Source organism: Helianthus annuus, chromosome 16 (assembly GCF_002127325.2).
Source record: "Helianthus annuus cultivar XRQ/B chromosome 16, HanXRQr2.0-SUNRISE, whole genome shotgun sequence".
Classification (NCBI taxonomy): Eukaryota; Viridiplantae; Streptophyta; class Magnoliopsida; order Asterales; family Asteraceae; genus Helianthus; species Helianthus annuus.
Window position 1 is genome coordinate 22,517,190 of NC_035448.2, and position 18,849 is coordinate 22,536,038.

Genomic DNA, 18,849 nt, shown 5'->3' on the forward strand with positions numbered 1-18,849 from the left:
AATTTGTATTTCTAAATGGTCATGGTTTAATGTTTATGATGGACAACAAAATGTAGTTTAGTAACAGAGGTAGAGAACATGTGAGCTGTCCTTAAAAAAACCATAATATAACAAATCTTTGCATACTAATAAATAAATTTTATGAAATTATATTGTACTAACTTATAAAGTTGTTTAAATCACATTGACCCACAAGTTATCATGCTACTAGACTAGCCCGTACAAAGTGTTTTTAGTGTTCCACTCTTTATTTATACATCATGACACATAAATATATAGACATTTGTGGAATTAAAGATCATGACACATAAATATATAGACATTTGTGGAATTAAAGAAAAGGCTCAATACACTCCTTTTCCGGTGGCACTCTTATTTACCCACCATCATACTCTCTTTAAAAGCGTTCCGAATTTGTTGTGGTCATGATTTCTTAAACAAAAATTGAACTATGTATAAGAATCTTAACCAAATATGTTTTGAGTTGCGTTGCATTGCATTGGTGTTTACACTTACACATAGTATTTATTTATTTATTTTACAACGAATTCATGTTTGCTGCAACGGTTTTTTAAGTATTTAGAAAACCCACACTAATGATCTATTTGAATGTAAGTACGTTAAGAAACCGGAAGGAAAATAACCATATGATTTTTACAAATTACAACATTTGATTTGTGTTCTATATGAGTTGATGTAATGGATGAGAAGAGAAACAAACGAGCTTCCATCATAAGCTATTCGCATCAAGCAAGGTAGACTCCAAGTGATGTAGCTTTCAGCTCTTAAAGACTTGCATCAACTAATGAGCTAAAGAATCTTTCTTTCTTATTGAAGTGTATGTAAATCTAGTTCAGTTATAACATTTGTAAAGAACTTCTATCAAGAAGAGAGCTTTTGCAAGAGTTTTCCTAAACGTTTAAATTCTATAAACTAGTGAGAAAGTAAAGCCCTTTATCACTTTAGTTAAAATTATACAATTCAAGCATGCTCACTTTTAGCTTATCTGTGTCCTAACTTTTGGAACATATAAGTAACAAAGATAAGCCAACAAATGAAAAAACAAAATCATTCCCCAATTTAGTTATAATTATTATTCATGTTAGTTTTGCCGTTTTAAATAACCATACCATCGATGAATGAAAATGTCAAACTTACCTAGATCAACACATTCCACATTCACTATATTCATATATACAACCGGTTTTCATTTATCAATCAACATGACATTACCCTGTTTTAAACATATTCTCTAACTTTCAACTCGTGTAACTTACTCCTTGTAACCCAAAAAATAAATCATCTATACATGACAACGAGTACCAATTCTTCACCATTACCTTATTCGAAAGAACTAAATCTCATTTTAGTTTTCCAAATAACTTTAGGCGTACATTTTTTTTCGCAAAACTGGTTCGGGTTGTAAATCGAATCGATCTGATCAACTTTGGTGAAAACCGATTCGTGTCATGAACTGGTCATGGTGGAAAATATTCGAACCCTATGAAAATCAGATTGGGTCGGGTTGGAACCGGTTTTTCAAACGGAATTTCCAAATTAGTTCGGATCCAAACTGATAACAGTAAAGAAAGTAGGAACTGCTATACAAACCAGTGGTACGGGTCGGGTTGGAATGAGTCTGGGTTAAGCCGGTTTCAGATGTGAAAATCCAAACCGGTTCTTTCCACATCTCTAATCTGGGCCATCTGGCCATCGGCCATTCGGCCATACTCCATAGGCTATGACATGGGCTTCCAGCTGGATCCATTTTCTTTTCTCTAGGCCCAACTGTGTGCCCACTATTCTAAAACGGGCCAAACCATCAAGAACCCAATAAACCGGCCCAAAATTTGAGCCCATTAACTTGTGTAACCGACTGACCGCCACTTTACAATGTTCTTCCGAATTCCAATCTCTTCATACCACCAGGCCGCCATTGTCATCAACCTCGAGCTTATTCTGAACTCGCTAGGGTTACAAATGGAGAATAAACACAAGCTTAAAATCGCATTCACAGTCACTTTTCTTGCTGTGGCTTCAATTTTACTTGCGAACAAGTTTCGAAAACATCGAAAGCGAAAACAGAACTCAACTTCTTGTTACTTGAAATCGGAAGCAAAACCGCAGCATAATTTCAAGCGTGTGTTAGCGAACAATTCGTATGCTCCGTTCAAGCACCTCAAGCTCGACGGTAACGTGTTCATCAAGTAATTTTGTTTTACGAATGTTGTATGTTTATAAACCCTAGCTGGATCTGGTGGATGTTATGTTTGAATTTGATATTCGTATTGTATTTAGTGCGTTAGTTTTGTTAGAAGTTAAAACAATCGCTAATCCGTACTCGTTTTGGCATATCAGTTTGGTTATGGGAGAATTTAGGAGTGAGCACGGTTCGGTTATGAGCTTTCACCGAAACCTAAACCGACAGAGTTTTATGACCGTTCGGTTTTGGTTTTGGTTCATTTGGTTATGAGCTTTCACCAAAACCGAAACTGAAACCGACATTTTTCGGTTATTAGAGATTTATATTTGTTCGGTTTCGGTTAATCGGTTTTTGTGTTGATTATGGTTAATTAGTTGGTATATAACCTTTGGAAATGTGTTGATGATGATATATCTATTGAATGCTGTTGTTTAATTACCTGCAAAAAAGCTCTTAAGATTTTCATCCGTATGAATCAGAGATCAAGGCTCTGTAGGATAAACCACAGCTAGAAGTTGAGTTTTAGGAATGTAACTATCAGTATCAACCCTAGCTGGATTTGGTGGAGTGGTGGATGTTATGTTTGAATCTGATATTCATATTGTTTTTTGATGATGATTACTAGTGGCTTAATTTCGCTAGAAACTAAAACAGTAGATAGCCGGTACTCGTTTTGGCATGTCAATTTGTTTATGGAAATGTGTTGTGATGTATCTATTGAATGTTGATTTTTTATTACCTGCAGAAAATTCTTCGGATTTGCATCCGTATGAATCAGAGATCAAGGCTCTGTTGGAGAAATTACAGCTAGATATTGAGTTTTCTAATGGAAGTATGGATATGAAGATGAGTGATAAGTATGTTTGGGTTGATGATGAATTAAAGTTAAAAGAACTTGTGGAAGTTTTAAGTGAAGAAAGAGTGTTTGCTGTGGATACTGAACAGCATAGCTTACGGTCATTCTTAGGGTTTACAGCTCTTATTCAGGTGGGATATAATTGTTTATTAAGAAGTGTCAGTATTGACATTTTCATTGAGAAGTTGTTTTGATGTTCAGTGTTTTGTTTTCTTAATTTTAGATTTCTACTAGAGATGAAGATTATTTGGTGGACACCATTGCTGTTCATGATATTATGGGACTTCTTGGCCCTGTATTTGCCAATCCCAATATCTGCAAGGTACTTCATAGGTTTGTGCCTCAATATTTACTTTGCTGAGTGTTGGATCATTTAACGAGGTTGGCTACTTGGCTATATATTAGTAGTTTTTTAGGGGTGTGCAAATGGCAGTTCGGTTCGGTTATTACCTTTAACCTTATCTGTAACCGCTAGCTTCGGTTATGGAATTTTTTTTTTGACCATAACCATAACTGAACTTCGGTTCAGTTAATCGGTTATGAGACTCAGTTATGGTTCGGTTTCGGTTAATTAACTGATCTAAGTTTGAACTAAAATTTAAACTAAATGAACATATTAGACAATTATTGTCTCGGTTACAATCGCTTTTTATAAATACAAAAAGGAAACAATCAACATACACATGTATAAAACTAGTTAATACCCCGCCCGCGTTGCGGGGCGATGGCCGAATAATGAGCGAGTGTTAGGCAGCTCATTGACACGAAAAACAATTAAATCGAGTCAACCAATTAAAACAAAACACTTTTATAGTTTTGATTAAAAAAAAGTAAAACAATGGCAATATTGTAATTTTTAACTGAGGGAAAGTTGTATTTTTTTACTGGGGTAAAATCGTAATTTGCCAAAAGCTAAAGTGATGGTAGTACTGTAAATTAGAACCAGGGGTAAAATTGTAAATTTTCACAGGGGCAAATTCGTAATTTTGAACTTGGGTAGCAGCGTAATATGAATTTGAACTAAGGACACAATCGTAATTTTAAGCTGGAGGCAAAATCACAATTTTATTTTGAACCGAGGTCAAAATTGTAATTTTGAGTTGGGGGCAAAAGCATAATTTTATTTTGAACTGCGGAAAAAACGTAATTTTAAACTGAGTGCGAAATCATAATTTTTTAAACGGGGAAAAATCACATTTTTTAACAGAGGGCAAAATCGTAATTTTTAGCTGGGGGCAAAAACAAAATTTTATTTTGAACTGGGGGCGAAAAGGTAATTCTGAGCTGAAGGCAAAACCACAATTTTATTTTGAATCGAGGGAAAAAGCGTAATTTTTAGCTGGGGACAAAAGCGTAATTTTATTTTGAGCTGGGGGCATACCCATAATTTTAAAGAGGGGCAAAAACGTAATTTTAAAATGGATATAAAATAATAAACTGGTTGGTCCAATAGGGGAGTGCCATGCAAAATCGTAATTTTGAATTAAGGGCAAAATTGTAATTTTGAGATGGGGACAAAAGCGTAATTTTATTTTGAGCTGGGGGCAAAACGATAATTTTAAACAGGAGCAAAAACGTAATTTAAAATGGATATAATATAGTAAACTGGTTGGTCCAATGGGGGAGTGCCAAGCAGTTGCCTGGCACTATTCCCCCATTTGGTAAATGTACTATTCCCCCATTTGGTAAATGTATGTATAGGAAATGAGTCAAATTTTTTACAATAGTTATTTTTTAAACATTTTAAAACTAATTATATAACATAAAAAGCTTTCATATATGTTTTTTTATGTATATAGAGTTTGATTCCTTGAACATGTATATTTTAAAAGCATGTTTTAATTCATTTCGGTTCGTTTCGATTAACGTTCGGTTATGGGACACCTTTAACCATATTCATAACCGTCGGTTATTCATAACCATATTCATTTCGGTTCGTTTGCTGACCCCCTAGTTTTTTTGTTCTTACTTGTGACAATAGATTGTGCAAAGCTGGTAGCTTTTCCAGTTTTTGAGATTGCAGTGTATAATGAATTTAAATGCATATGGAACTTTTTACTTCTGTTGTTATTTTCTTAAAAATTATCTTTGTATTCCCTTAATATTTCAGCTTGTATTATTTGTCACGTTGTTTAGCTTGACAGTTTTGGAAGTAAGAAATAATCAATTTGAGTTTAAATAGTAAACACAGTTTTTTACTTCTTTCTTTCTGCATGTTCTTTAATTTCATGTTCTGTGCCGTAACATCCAATGGTTGGCTTGTCTAGGTGTTCCATGGTGCTGATAATGATGTTATATGGCTACAAAGGGATTTTCATATATATGTTGTAAACTTATTCGACACTGCAAAGGTGTGGTTTCGTATTAGTGTCTACAATCTTGCTCTGGCTATCTTCTACCTCTTTTAGAAACTTTCACGTGTCTCAAAAGAGAGTGTTTTTAGTTTGTCTATTAATTTTTCATGCAATTTATTCAAATATCTTGCAGGCTTGTGATGTTTTATCAAAACCACAGAGATCATTAGCCTACTTACTTGAAACGTATTGTGGTGTCACCACTAACAAGCTTTACCAGGTACAATATGTCGTCAGTTAAGTCTTTCTTTAAGACGTCTATTTATATTATTATATCCTTGGTTTTAAATTGCGTGATGCGATCCGATGTGTTTGATCCAAAAATCTGATGAGCGCATCACGTATGCGATGCGCTCTTTATAAAAATAAAATATACTAAAAAATCATTTATACGTAAAAACTTATAAAAACATACTTAAACTCAAAACAACTGACGTAATAAGAAGATAATAGTTGTGCTTTTGGTTCAAATCAAGCATATTTAAATGTTTCTAGAACCACAAAAAGTGTTTAGGAAACATAATGGTCCAAATCAAGCATACTAAGATATTAATTATTGAAATCTGGAAAAATAAATATAACAGACAGTGTTTCGTGCATCGGAGTGCATATGCGAAATTGGCGCAATATCCTCACATCACGTAAACGCAACACATCAGCTGTGGCGATGTGCGCTCATCAGCGCATCACGCGTTATGCGCGCATTTTAAAACCAAGGGTCCAGGATCATATCTTTCACTAGCGTGATGACCATAAGTTTTTTATGAATCATGTATGCTTCATTCCTTTTTTGCTGCAAATATGAAATTTTAGCGTGAAGATTGGCGACAACGTCCGCTACCAATAGATATGGTTGAGTATGCTCGGATGGATGCACACTATTTGCTTTATATTGCAGACTGTCTCGTTTCTGAGCTAAAAAACCAGAAAAACGGTAAGATTTGTCTCTCAACGTAGTATCTATAATTAATGCAATCCTTAACAAATATTTATCGGCATACATAATACACGTTTGCATAAAATTTTCATTTTTGGTTTGCCGTAGTTTGAAGTTATGCAGTTAATATCGGTGATATATCGGTTATCGGTCAGAATATCGGTACCGATATTATTGGCGATATTTGACCGATATAACCGATATTTTCCCGCTATACCACCCAGGATTTTCCCAATATGAGTACCTTTCTTCTTAGTTCTACCATTCGTCTTTCTTTTTATTCCTGCTATGAGTGTTTTAAGTCTTAATTTTAATTGTTGGTGCTTTGCAAGTTGCAAAAGGTTAATTTGTTAATGGTAGGAGAGTATACTGAAATGCTAGTGTTAAATTGCTATATATATAAATTCTGCTTGATATTAAAATTACCAATATCCCACCGCGATAACCTATATCTCAAATATCGGTCTTTGACCAGCGTTAACTGCATAGGTTTGAAGTATTAAGGCTTTTGTTCATTCTTTATCTAGTAAATATCATGATGGATGCTTTTGCTTGATTGAGATGTTACATTGAAGAAGATAATAAACTAATAAAGTCAATTTTATCATCCAACTAATGCATAATAGTTTGCTTCATCTTCTAACATTGCAGATTGAAAAAAAACCACATAGTACAACCTTATAAGAATGTATCTTGTATTTTACAACCGTTTTTCTAATGTAGTTCTAAAGATAATAGTGCATCAGAAAATTCAGCCACTCTCGATGACGATTTGCATTTTGTTTCTGAGGCCATCCGGCGTTCGAATGCCTTGTGTCTGCAACTCTTCACCAAAGATCTAGAAGCTTCCCCAGGGCAATCTGCTGCTGCTTCTATGATTTCTCGCCACTTAAATGATCATGGGAGTTCTGCAAACAACAGCCAGGTATTATTCTTAATTCCATCTGTTTTTTCTTCGCTGTTAAACTAGCTTACAACCCCGTGTATTACACGGGTTGAGTGACGAAAAATGTAAATTATAAACTTGTATATAATCCTTATTAATGAAATGACTTATTTAGATAAATTAGTAAAAATAAAGAACATTTATATTTTCGTTACTTGTACATGTGATTTGATACTTTATTAGTAATTATAGTTTATATCCAAATAATGTATTTTATCTTAACAAATATATATGGTTAGGGTAAAATGAAAACTTCTACAAGTTGTGAGAACTTAGAGAACTCAACCTTACAAAAGTTTTTTAATTTTTTTACAGAGGGTGTGAATGAGCGGTTAGAGACTCAAAGTGTTAAACTTTTTGATTTTGCATTCAAGTGGTTAAAACCACTAAAACATAGGGACTCAAAAAGTAATTTACTATTAATTAAATTTAAAATTATACGTTTGATCTCTAACTATATTAAATAATATTATACTTTTTATATTATTTGATACATTTATATTTGTTATAGATAATTATTATTTAAATTTGAATTTAGACGTTTATCTCTAACTATATTAATTAATATTATATTATATTTTGTGTATAAAATTAATATGTAATACTATTATTAAAAGGGAGGAGGCACCAGTGAGTGACACGTGTACAAAAAGATTTTCGTTTATTAGTATAGGAAGATGTCTGTTGTTGAATGTGACATTCAGTGGTATTAAACTGTTAATGCGTATTCATTATGAGTTTACACTTCTATATAAAATCTGAAGCAACTCATATTAGCTTAATTAAACCCTAGTTTATGAAATTTTCGATTTTGTTAGGGGTGAGCAAAATCCGAACGTTTAACCGAAATCGAAGACCGAAAAAACTGAACCAAAATTAACCGAAAACCTAATTAACCGAAAATCGATTAACCAAAAACCGAATTAACTGAAGATCGGTTATCAGTTATTTTTTGTGCCCTCGGTGAAATTAACCGAACCGAACCATTCATATTTTTAAATATATTTAGCTTTTATATCTCCATTTCCTATATTTTATATCTCCATTTTGGTTTGGTTATTAACCGAAATGAACCGAACCGAAAACCAACAAATTAACCGAATAAACCGAACCAATTAATCGAAAACCGAATGGTTAATAAAATAGATTAACCAATAACTTCGGTTACGGTTACGGTTAAGGCTAATAACCGAACCGTATGTTATATAGAATCTGAGAATTATTATTGTGCTATGTTTTATTTTCATGAAGTTTCAGGATCTTGTTAGACGTCTATGCTGTTGGAGGGATTTGATGGTAAACAACTTACTCTGTAGATAGATGGATTTTCGGGTGGTTGGTGGTGGGTTGGTTAACAAATCTAAACGGGTCCGGGTCATACGATTGACTATTTTATGTGTCATTTCAGGCCCGTATGCATGATGAGAGCCTTAAATACGTACTATCTGATAATGCTATTGTATCTCTAGCTGAAACAGTTCCACTATCTCCAACTGATATCTGCACCACATTATCACAAGCTGATATAGACACAGATTTTCTAAATTCCAATTCTACCCCTCGGTTTCCATCCTCTGTTGTCTCGAGTCATTTGGATGACTTCCCTTACCTCCTCCAAAACGAGACAAACAATCTCGACGATTTATTTCAACTAATTCTCAAAAAGCACATTGGTCCAAACGGTTCTTGTCCTTTTTCACTTTACAACTATGGTTTACTTTCTAAAACCAACATTAAATCTTCAAAGAGATTAGTTACAAAGGCGAGTGGATACAAGTTATCAAAACAAGTTGCTCGCAAGGCTTCTCGAGAGCTGTTTGTTCAGAAGTTCTCTTGCAAATCTCCGGTGTATCATAACTGCAGGATATATGCTAATGATGGAAGATTGTTGTGTTACTGCGATCGAAGGAAGCTAGAATGGTTAGTAATAAATAGGCCTGTTAATGAATCAAACGGTCATGAACAGTTCGTGAACTTGTTCAATTGTTCAGCGGGAAGTTCGTTATGTTCGTTTATTTAATAAACAAACGAACATAAACATTTTTTTTTTCATTTAACTAACGAACGAACATGAACACATGTGTTCGTTTAAGTTCGTTTATTTACATTCGTTTAAATTTTTATAAATACCGAAGTAGTCATACGTATAACTACTTATATAAATATAACTAATTAGTACTTGTGCATTCTAGTAACAAAAATGGGCTTTCCTATTGAACCTTCCATAATTAATCAATTATTCCCATAAAAGCTACTTTATGTCCGTTTATGTTTGGTCATTTGTGTTCATTTGCGTTCGTTTATGTTTATTTAAGTTTGTTTATGTTCGTTTACGTTCATGATCTGTTCGTTTAGGTAACGAACACGAACATACCCATTTTCTTAATGAACGAACATGAATAAAAAATGCGTTCAATTATATTTTGTTCGTGTTCAGTTAAAGTTAAATGAACAAATATTTTATAAAAGGCCTTAAAGAAAATGTATATTTTGGGTTAACTCTGCCTAATAGGCTAATACTCCCCCTGTCTCAAAATCATTTTCCATTTTCTTATTTTATTCTGTCTCAAATTATTAGTTCACTTTGAAAAAATCAATAGTTATAGTTTACTAATTTTCCGATTTTGACTTTATTGATATAACTTGCTAGCTTTTAGGAAATAGTTTGGGACGTGGGGAGTATGTTTTCTAATACATAAACTTCATACTTTTTGTTTAGAAAAGATTATTACTGAAATAATTTTTTTTGTTATCCTAAGTGACATGCGATCTTTTGAACTTTATTTCTGAACAGAATGTGTTTTGGGTAAACATTACCTGTTTTAACCGGTCACCCGAGTCCCGACCTGTGTAACCTGCCCATGTTGCGAACGCTAGTTTTTCGTTTTGCTATAAAAAGCTTACTCTTTTTTATCCGCTTTTAGATTTCAATAGTACATGTTACGTACGCTTACAGAAAGGCTCACACACACATTCTGAAACTTTTCATTGAGAGTAATATTTAAAGCTGACTTGTCAAAGTCAACGCCAGTTTAACTACCAAGCCATCATTTTGACCGAGTTAGTTACCTTTTCAATAGTAAATAACAAGAGTAAAAATTAGATTTGGTCCCTAGCTTTCCAAAAGTACACGGATGGTCCCGCTGGTTTACACTTTGTAAAGCATTTAGTTAGGACTTTTGCCAAAAGTCACATGGATGGTCCCTATGGTTTGCATTTTGTAACGCATTTAGTTCCTAACTTAGACCTGCTGAATCTTTTAGATTGTTAGTTGTGGACTAGATGTGTTACAAAGTGCAAACCACAGGGACCATCTGTGTAATTTTGGAAAACTAGGGACCAAGTCCAATATTTTGGTAAACCACAGTGACCATTCGTGTACTTTGCTTATAACAAAAATGGTTGGTTACCCATACCAGTAATCAAACCAAAGCGTGTTACATTTTTTCCGGTTTTACCCTTGTGAATCATATTACAGGTATGTGCAGCGGGACCTAGCGAAAATTGTTGACGAAGACCCACCAGCCATAATGCTTCTTTTTGAACCCAAAGGTCGTCCAGAAGATGAAGGAAATGATTTTTATATTCAAAGTAAAAAAAATATATGTGTAGGGTGTGGTGAAGGAAATCACTATTTACGGTACCGTATAATCCCATCATGCTATAGAATACACTTTCCCGAACATTTAAAAAGCCACCGGTCTCATGACATTGTTTTAGTTTGTGTCGATTGCCATGAAAAAGCACATTCATCTGCCGAAAGGTACAAAAAGAAAGTAGCTTTAGAATTCGGGATACCGTTATTTGTACATAAAGTGGTTAATTCTAACGAGCAACAAGATGTTTCCGGATCTTCGACATCTGTCATGAAACTTGGTGATTGTGGTGTGTCTCCTTTAGAGTTGAGAACGGCTGCAATGGCTCTTATTAGGCATGGCCCACGCATGCCACCTCAGCGCCGTGAGGAGTTGAAACAGGTATGGATTCAAATATCTTATTGAGTAAAATGCCATTTTCGTCCCCTGAGGTTTGGCCTGTTTTGCGACTTTCGTCCAAAGGTTTGTTTCTTCGCATCTGGATCCAAAAGGTTTGAAATCTTGCCATTTTCATCCGGCCCGTTAACTTCAAACCTTTTGGATCCAGATGCGAAAAACAAACCTTTGGACGAAAGTCTCAAAATGGCCAAACCTTAGGGGTCAAAAATGGCATTTTACTCTTCTATATTTTATATAAATAATAAATAATTTCTGTATTGATTGTGATCGCATATATAATTTAATTATTTGTAGCAGCCTCATTTTTTGATGAACGGATTTTTGGGGATTATATACATCATAATTACAACTAATTGGGACGGCCTTATTTTTATTTAATTTGCAGGTTGTCAAGAAATACTATGGAGGAAGAGAAATATCAGAGGAAGATTTAGAAAAGGCTTTACTAGTAGGAATGAGTCCTCACGAAAAAAGACGATTACGGAAAAAAAGGGGCATATCTCTTAACAACACTTCTTCAAACAACATTGTTTCAGACAACGACATCAAGGGAGAAGATAATGTGGATTCATACAAAAATGAAGTTCACGAGCCCGAAAACGGTTCAAATCTGGATATTACGGATCCATCTGAAGTTGAACCAAACGGGCAGGTTCATTCGAGTTCTGATGGGGCGGTGTTTGCCACATGTAGTTCAAAGTTATCGTTATTAGGGCATGGCCCACATGGGAAACAAGTTGTTGATTATTTACTGAAGAACCATGGGGAAGTTGGGATTCAAGAATTTTGTCAAAGATGGAGGCAAGTTTTTGTTGAAAGTATTAATCCTCGGTTTTTGCCTGCGGGGTGGGATGTGACTCACAGGTGTGTTGCCTTCTGCATCTTTGACTATGATCATTGACTTTGTTTAAAGTTCTCTTGGTAGGACAAACTAATTGGAAAGCGATTTGCACACAACTGAAAATAATTTGTACAACACTAAAAGCTTTAGAAGATAACGGTTTGACACTTGCGTTCTTTTTGAAAATCATGGAAATGGACGTTTGACCGGTCAAAATTACGAAAATGAACATGCTTCGCGTCTATGGTAGCCTCATTAATCCTAGCGAATAAGAAGTTGACACATGCCATCGTTCTTAGGCTTTTTTTTACTTTTCCACCTCGATTTTTAAATGAGCAATACTTTTTCGTACGTTAATATTTTTTAAAAAAGTTTACACCAAATTAAAGAGAATTTTGTTATCTTTAATTTGGTGTATTTTTTTATAAAAAAATTATTATCGTATGAAAAAGTAATGCTCATTTAAAAATCGTGGTGGAAAAGAAAAAAATGTAGGCGCGGAAACCCAAGACACAATCTCAGACGCAAGGTGTGAGTCTCAAACGCAAACTTTGAGTCTCAGACGCAAAACTTGCATTTATTTCCGTGTTTGCGTCCCCCATAGTTGTTAATAGCGGCTATAGCGACCTCTATAGCGCGCTATGTATGGGTCATAGCGACAAATAGCGATGATAGCGATAGTTTGTTTGTTTGTTTTGATGTAAATAGCAATTAAATATAGCTATAAAATAGCTGGATTTATAGGTTTTTGTTAAATATACATGTAAAATAGCATATATATACCAAGGTATTTTGAACTAATATACATATAAAAATTTTCAAAATTGTTTTTCTAGTGTATCGCTATGTAGCATATAGGTCCCTTGTCGCTATTCGCTATTAACAACTATGGCGTTCCCCAGACGCAAACGATGTTTATTTTTGTTAAGTTGTTTGGTCAAAGGTCGTTTCATGATTTTCCCACGTTCTTTTGGCATGTTCTCATCTTTACCAAAAAAAAAAGGAATAATAACTTGTCAGATTTTAACAACCGGTCTGATTTTAACTGTATTTGAACGCATATGGCTAAGCAAAGGAATTGATTGGACCGATTTTTTGTAGCGGTAGAAGAGAGTTTGGGGACTTCAGTGTATACAATCCTGCAAATAAAGCTCCTGTTGCTACTAAGGATTAAAGGAAAACAACATCCGGTTGTGTAGAAGAAGCAGTAGCAGCAAATGTTGTAGTCTTGTCTGTGTTTGGCTTTTGTTATTTTAAAACCTAGATTTCCCTTTGAAAACACTCTGTTGGTTTTTGAGGATGATTGTCCAACACTTCATTATCTTTGTATTTTCTGATTATCTGTATTTGAATATTAAGCGTATAAGAGTTTCCAAAATAACCTACTTGTAAGGAGAGGGTGTCATTTCGAAGCTTGGCAAGGTACCTAGTGGTTTATGGGTGGTACCGATAGAGGGCGGTGGTGTTCCCATTCCTACCACAAGTAAGGCCCCAAACCTAGGAGACCTTACAGTTAGATTCAAGCATTAAAACATAGTTTTTAAACTGATAAAAAGCCATCTTATTAAGCAGAAAACATACTTATCTAGTACATCAAGTCATTCTTAACAAATCATAACCAAGTTCATAACAAGTCATCTAGGATGCCGGACTTCAAGTGTAAGGTAGCCTTAAATACCTATTTAACCTAACATGCATGCTAAAACAATTAGCCACGCTGAATAATATCTAGTTTAGGAATGTCGCGTTACATTTTGAATGAAAGCTTTGAAAAAATAATGTTACTGTACCTCAATCATGCACGCGTCAACATCAATTATTAAATATGAACATCAATTTGTGAAGCCACCTTTACAACACTGCTTGACACAAAGCCAAGCGAATCAGTATAAGACTCCCCATAGTGATCATACGCAAATGATCCACCAATACTTTTAATTTTTTAAACACATTAAAAATGAATGGACAATTCTACCCTCACCAATCAACGTTCAATTCAGACAGAGTTAGCCACAAGGAGTCAAATAGTTAACATTCGTAAACCGAAGGCTGTAATTTGAGAAAAAAAAAACAAGAATTCGTAGTTAAGTGGTTAAAATGGGTAAACCTCAGGGAGTCAAACCGATATTAACATTATTATCTTTTTTATATACATTGAGTTCTGTAGTTATGTCTTGCTTCTCACCTAGTTATGTTAGATATGGTATATTTGATATGACCATACTTATTGATATTTGTTATGCGTTTACATTCATGCGTAAGCTAATCAAATTATGAGAATATTTTTGAACTACGACTGTAGTGAATGCTGGTTGCAACCAAATTCACAATACCTCTTAAACCTGTTCAACAGGACTTGATTATATGTAATGTTTTTCGTTGACATGTTTTAAAAATACTCTTTGACCAGACAAGGACCGATCATTGGGTACAATGTGAACTATAGGGAGAGATGCATGTAATCATAAATTCATAATGAGATGTGTTTCTTTATTCTAATGAGGGGTTGACATGGCCCCTCTTTGATTCAACCCGATGGAAATGCGTAATTAGGGTTGCAAACGAACCAAATGTTCAGCGAACAGTTCGTGAACTGTTCGGTGGGAAGTCCATTTGTGCTCGTTCGTTTAGTAAACAAACATGAACAAAGGTTGCGTTCGTTCATTTATGTTCGTTTATGTTCGATAGTTCATTTGTATTTTTAGTTTTTATATTTTATTTAAATACTTCAAAATTCCGACAAATAAAATATTTAATAAGTGTCAGCGTATTATATATTCTGCTCATGAACGCTTGTTTGTGTTCGTTTGTTTCCATTTGTGTTTATCAACGTTCGTTTTTGTTCGTTGTCTAAAATTAACAAACGACCACACGCATTTCCTTGACAAACGAACTCGAAAATAAAATCTCGTTAGGTAAGTGTTCATAAACAGTTCGTGAACACGTATATTTCTTAATAAACGTACACGAACAAGGTCTAGTTCGTATTTGTTCGGTTCGGTTGTAGCCCTATGCGTAACCTTGCTCAAACTAAGTTTGATTTAAGAGTAAAGTTTATGGATTGTTCGCGTGGTTTGGCGCAAATTATGGATTTCGGTCGTAAGGTTTAAAATTTACGGATATAGTCCCCAACTACCATGTTTAATTTCATCCATAGTCTAAAAATCTAACCGGGTTAGTGTTAGCGTTAAATGAGCCACACCGAGGGTGATATGACTAATTTACCCTTTTCAAAATTTCACTATAACCCCTATAACCTAGTCACATTCCTATTTTAATCTTTAGGGACCACTTATTTTATTCACTAAAAAATAAAACTAAAATACAGAATTAGAGTAAACTACACTTTTAGTCCAATAGTTTATTTATAACACTCACAATCCGATAGTTTCAGGGTTTGTTTCAACTTTAGTCCACACCACTAACATCATTGGTATAATTATGTAAAATTAATGCGAAATGAAAATATTACCCTTGAAATAAATACGAAATAATAACAAATTATCACCATCACAAATGCCCATCATCACCATCACATATCTTCACCAACCTAAACCCTAATTCTCCTCAACAACCATCACCTGATGCAATTAACATTGCCCAACCACCACACCACCACCACCATTGCAGATCTTCTCCATTCACCAGAACCACAGTGCACACCATACTCACCATCAGATCCCATAAACGTCACTATCGTTGCTTACCTCCATCTCAAGCGCAACCCCCACGACCACCATCTCTGACCGACTCTGCAACCATCGCCACCACCATTGTTCACCTTCAATAACCCACCTCCATCTCAACATCAAATAACCAACACCAATCCCCCTTCATTCGCACACCCCGGACATCTAGATGCCTTCGAAACCACCCACCACCATTGTAAGCTTTCACCTTCTCCTACCCTTATCGCAAACCCCATCAGAGAACTCTCTCACCACCGAGACCTTCCATCAACATCACCACAACCATCGTCATCTGTGCCTCAACCCTAATTAACATCACTACACCCCCCCCCCCCTGATTCGCCACCATCGGCCTCTAACCAACTAATCGAGTCCTCCTTCCGTCCGGCCACCCTATCACCACCAGTGTAATGCCCATTCTTTCACGTGGTCAAAAGAAAATATTAAACAACGAAATTTACGACCAAATTTAATCTTTTCTACATTACTTGAAAATTTAAATAAAAGTTACAAGAGATAAATGTTCCTGTAAAAAAGACCAAAAGTGTGAGAAAGATAAGAAAGAAACTACACCATTAGATCTTTGATCTAATGGTTGAGATTAATAGGGACCAAATTGTAAAATTTGTTTTATTTTTTTGGACTGAATTGAAAATTATAGGGGTAATAAAGTCTTTATATCAATTCAAAATAGGAAACTGTAAATCAAAATCCCTACAATTTCGATCTCTCTCTCTCTACATCGCACGACTAGATGATCTCTCTCTCTACAATTTCGATCTCTCTCTACATTGCAATGGAGCGGCAACGGCAGTGGTGGTGCCGGAGCGGCAGTGGTGGTGCGACAGTGGTGGTGCCGGAAGTGGCAGTGGTGGTGGTCGTGCGATCTCTCTCTCTACATCGCACGACCAGATGATCTCTCTCTACACGACAGCGGCGGCGGAGCGGCAGTGGTGGTGCCGGAAGTGGAGAAGATGATACAGAGATGTAATGATTATTGAATGGTGTTATATATGTGCTGAATGGTGTTATATACTTTATTGAATGATGTTATATATGTGTTGAATGGTGTTGTATACTTTATTGTATGTTGTTATATACTTTATTGAATGGTGTTATATATGTGCTGAATAGTGTTATATACTTACTGAATGGTGTTATATACTTACTGAATGGTGTTATATAATTGCTGAATGGTGTTATATACTTACTGAATGGTGTTATATACTTGCTGAATGGTGTTATATACTTGTTGAATGGTGTAACATACTTAGTGAATGGTGTTATATACTTGCTGAATGGTTTTATATACTTGCTGAATGGTGTTTATAGAGATATTTAAAAAAAATCAAGTTCCTATAATTAAGGTGGCGGTTATGGAAAGTTTTTAATTAATTGAATTAATGATAAAATTACTTGTTTACCCTTTTGAATTAATTTAGATTTAGGACACATGTCATCTCCACACTATTTCTCACATTTCTCACACTTTTAACATTTTTTTACAATAACCTTACCCAGTTACAAGATATCCATGTAACACCCCGTGTTTTCGAATGTCAAAGTCAAAGTCAAAGTCCAAGTCAACCTTGACTTCTTTGACTGTAAATAGCCTATTTTATGTTTTATTTGTATTATGTGGAGTAAGTGTTGTTAATCTAAGTAACCGAATGTTTAATCGACACAAACCGACTTACGCCTGTGAATAGTAGGAAGTAACAATGCGATAAAGTTAATCAATCGATAATCAAGCTAATCGAATCATCAATCGAACTCGAATCTCGAATTACGCGAACTTTGGTTGTTGTTATACGTGTGTGTGTGTGTCTTATGTGTTACTTGTGCATGTTTACTTTATGTATTGAGGTGATCAATCGAACCAATCGAATCGAAACTCGAAATTCAAATCGAATGCAATCGAAATCGAATTATGACGAATGGTAACGTAAGGATAGTGTGAAATATAGATGATTGTATGTTAGATATAGTGATTGGGACTGAAAGTAATTTGAATAGGAAATTCTATCGTATTCGTATCATCTTCAATCGAAATCGAAATGTCAGAAATCGTCGCACCGAACACTCGAACCAGGATGTGGATCGATCAGGCTGTCAGCCGATCGAACAGCCCAGCCGATCGGACGGACTGTCCGATCGAGCAGGCTGTCCGATCGGGATGCCTGGCCGATCGGCCAACCCTTTCCTCATTGGGAAGCCTATAAATAGGGCTGTCATTGTCATTCTTTCCACTTTTGGAAACTCTCTGACCGACCAGCTCGTGCTCCCCTTCTTTTCTCAGATTTCTTCCGATTCCGGTAAGTTTTCATCCTAAATCTTGTACTTTCTTGGTCATTACACACTCCTACACCTTTCTATCTTTCAAATCTTGATTTCTAACCGTAAAATCATCAAGATCTAAGCATTCTAGGATGATGTCATCATGGTGTTCTTCAAGAACATCATGTTTTGGTCTCATTCCACCAAGAATCACTTGGATCTAACCGATTTCCACATAAACAAACTAAGATCTATCACAAGATCAAAGCATTTACATGTTGTGAAGGATTGAAAGAATGATTTCCAACTTTCTTTCAACTCTTTTACACGCAATGTCTTCAAACCGGTAGAAACGGAGCTTGAGCCAACTCATGAATCATTCTAATGGTTGTGTGGTTCAAGATTCGGATTTTATCTACGAGGTTCACCGACTTCGGGTTAAACGTTAAACTACCGTTCTGAACCGTTCACCGGCCGGATTTGGGCGATTCCTGTCCGAGCAGAGGAAACAAGTAAGAACGAAAGCTCCATGGTTCAACTCGTTGTCAAAATACCTCGATATAACGTCAAATAATCAGAACAGCCAAAGTGTTAGACGAACAGGCCGACCAGGTCAGGATGCTGACCGAACGGTTAGGCTGTTCGAACGAACAGCCCAACCGACCGGACATGTCAGCCGATCGACCACGTCAGCCGATCGGCTAGCATATGGCCCCACACTTTGACAAATTTCATGAAGTATGGTATTGAA

At 35.3% G+C, this 18,849-nt stretch overlaps 1 protein-coding gene across 6 annotated transcripts; it reads left to right on the plus strand.

Annotated features, from left to right (window-relative positions):
• The first annotated feature begins 1,887 nt into the window (after positions 1–1,887).
• LOC110918715 (protein RRP6-like 3) lies at positions 1,888–13,513 on the plus strand. Of its 6 annotated transcripts, none has more exons than XM_035986093.1 (12): positions 1,888–2,191; positions 2,949–3,190; positions 3,283–3,381; positions 5,327–5,410; positions 5,547–5,633; positions 6,227–6,347; positions 7,082–7,275; positions 8,554–8,592; positions 8,705–9,216; positions 10,775–11,273; positions 11,677–12,155; positions 13,234–13,513. In XM_035986093.1, the coding sequence occupies exons 1-12, from the start codon at positions 1,894–1,896 to the stop codon at positions 13,304–13,306; spliced, it is 2,727 nt and encodes a 908-aa protein (XP_035841986.1). In that variant the 5' UTR covers positions 1,888–1,893; the 3' UTR covers positions 13,307–13,513. The 6 variants fall into 6 exon arrangements, with proteins under 6 accessions (XP_035841986.1, XP_035841987.1, XP_022018690.1 ...); XM_035986094.1 differs by having other exon boundaries at positions 7,097–7,275; XM_022162998.2 differs by having other exon boundaries at positions 8,548–8,592; positions 13,208–13,341.
• Positions 13,514–18,849: the final 5,336 nt, after the last annotated feature.

Bases quoted from the DNA above. Each gene is read 5' to 3' on its own strand.
- LOC110918715 (XM_022162995.2), top strand. From the start codon at position 1,894: ATGTTCTTCCGAATTCCAATCTCTTCATACCACCAGGCCGCCATTGTC. The intron at 8,593-8,704 runs GTAAACAACTTA...GTGTCATTTCAG, and splicing joins GCTGTTGGAGGGATTTGATG to GCCCGTATGCATGATGAGAG. The intron at 11,274-11,676 runs GTATGGATTCAA...TTTAATTTGCAG, and splicing joins GCCGTGAGGAGTTGAAACAG to GTTGTCAAGAAATACTATGG.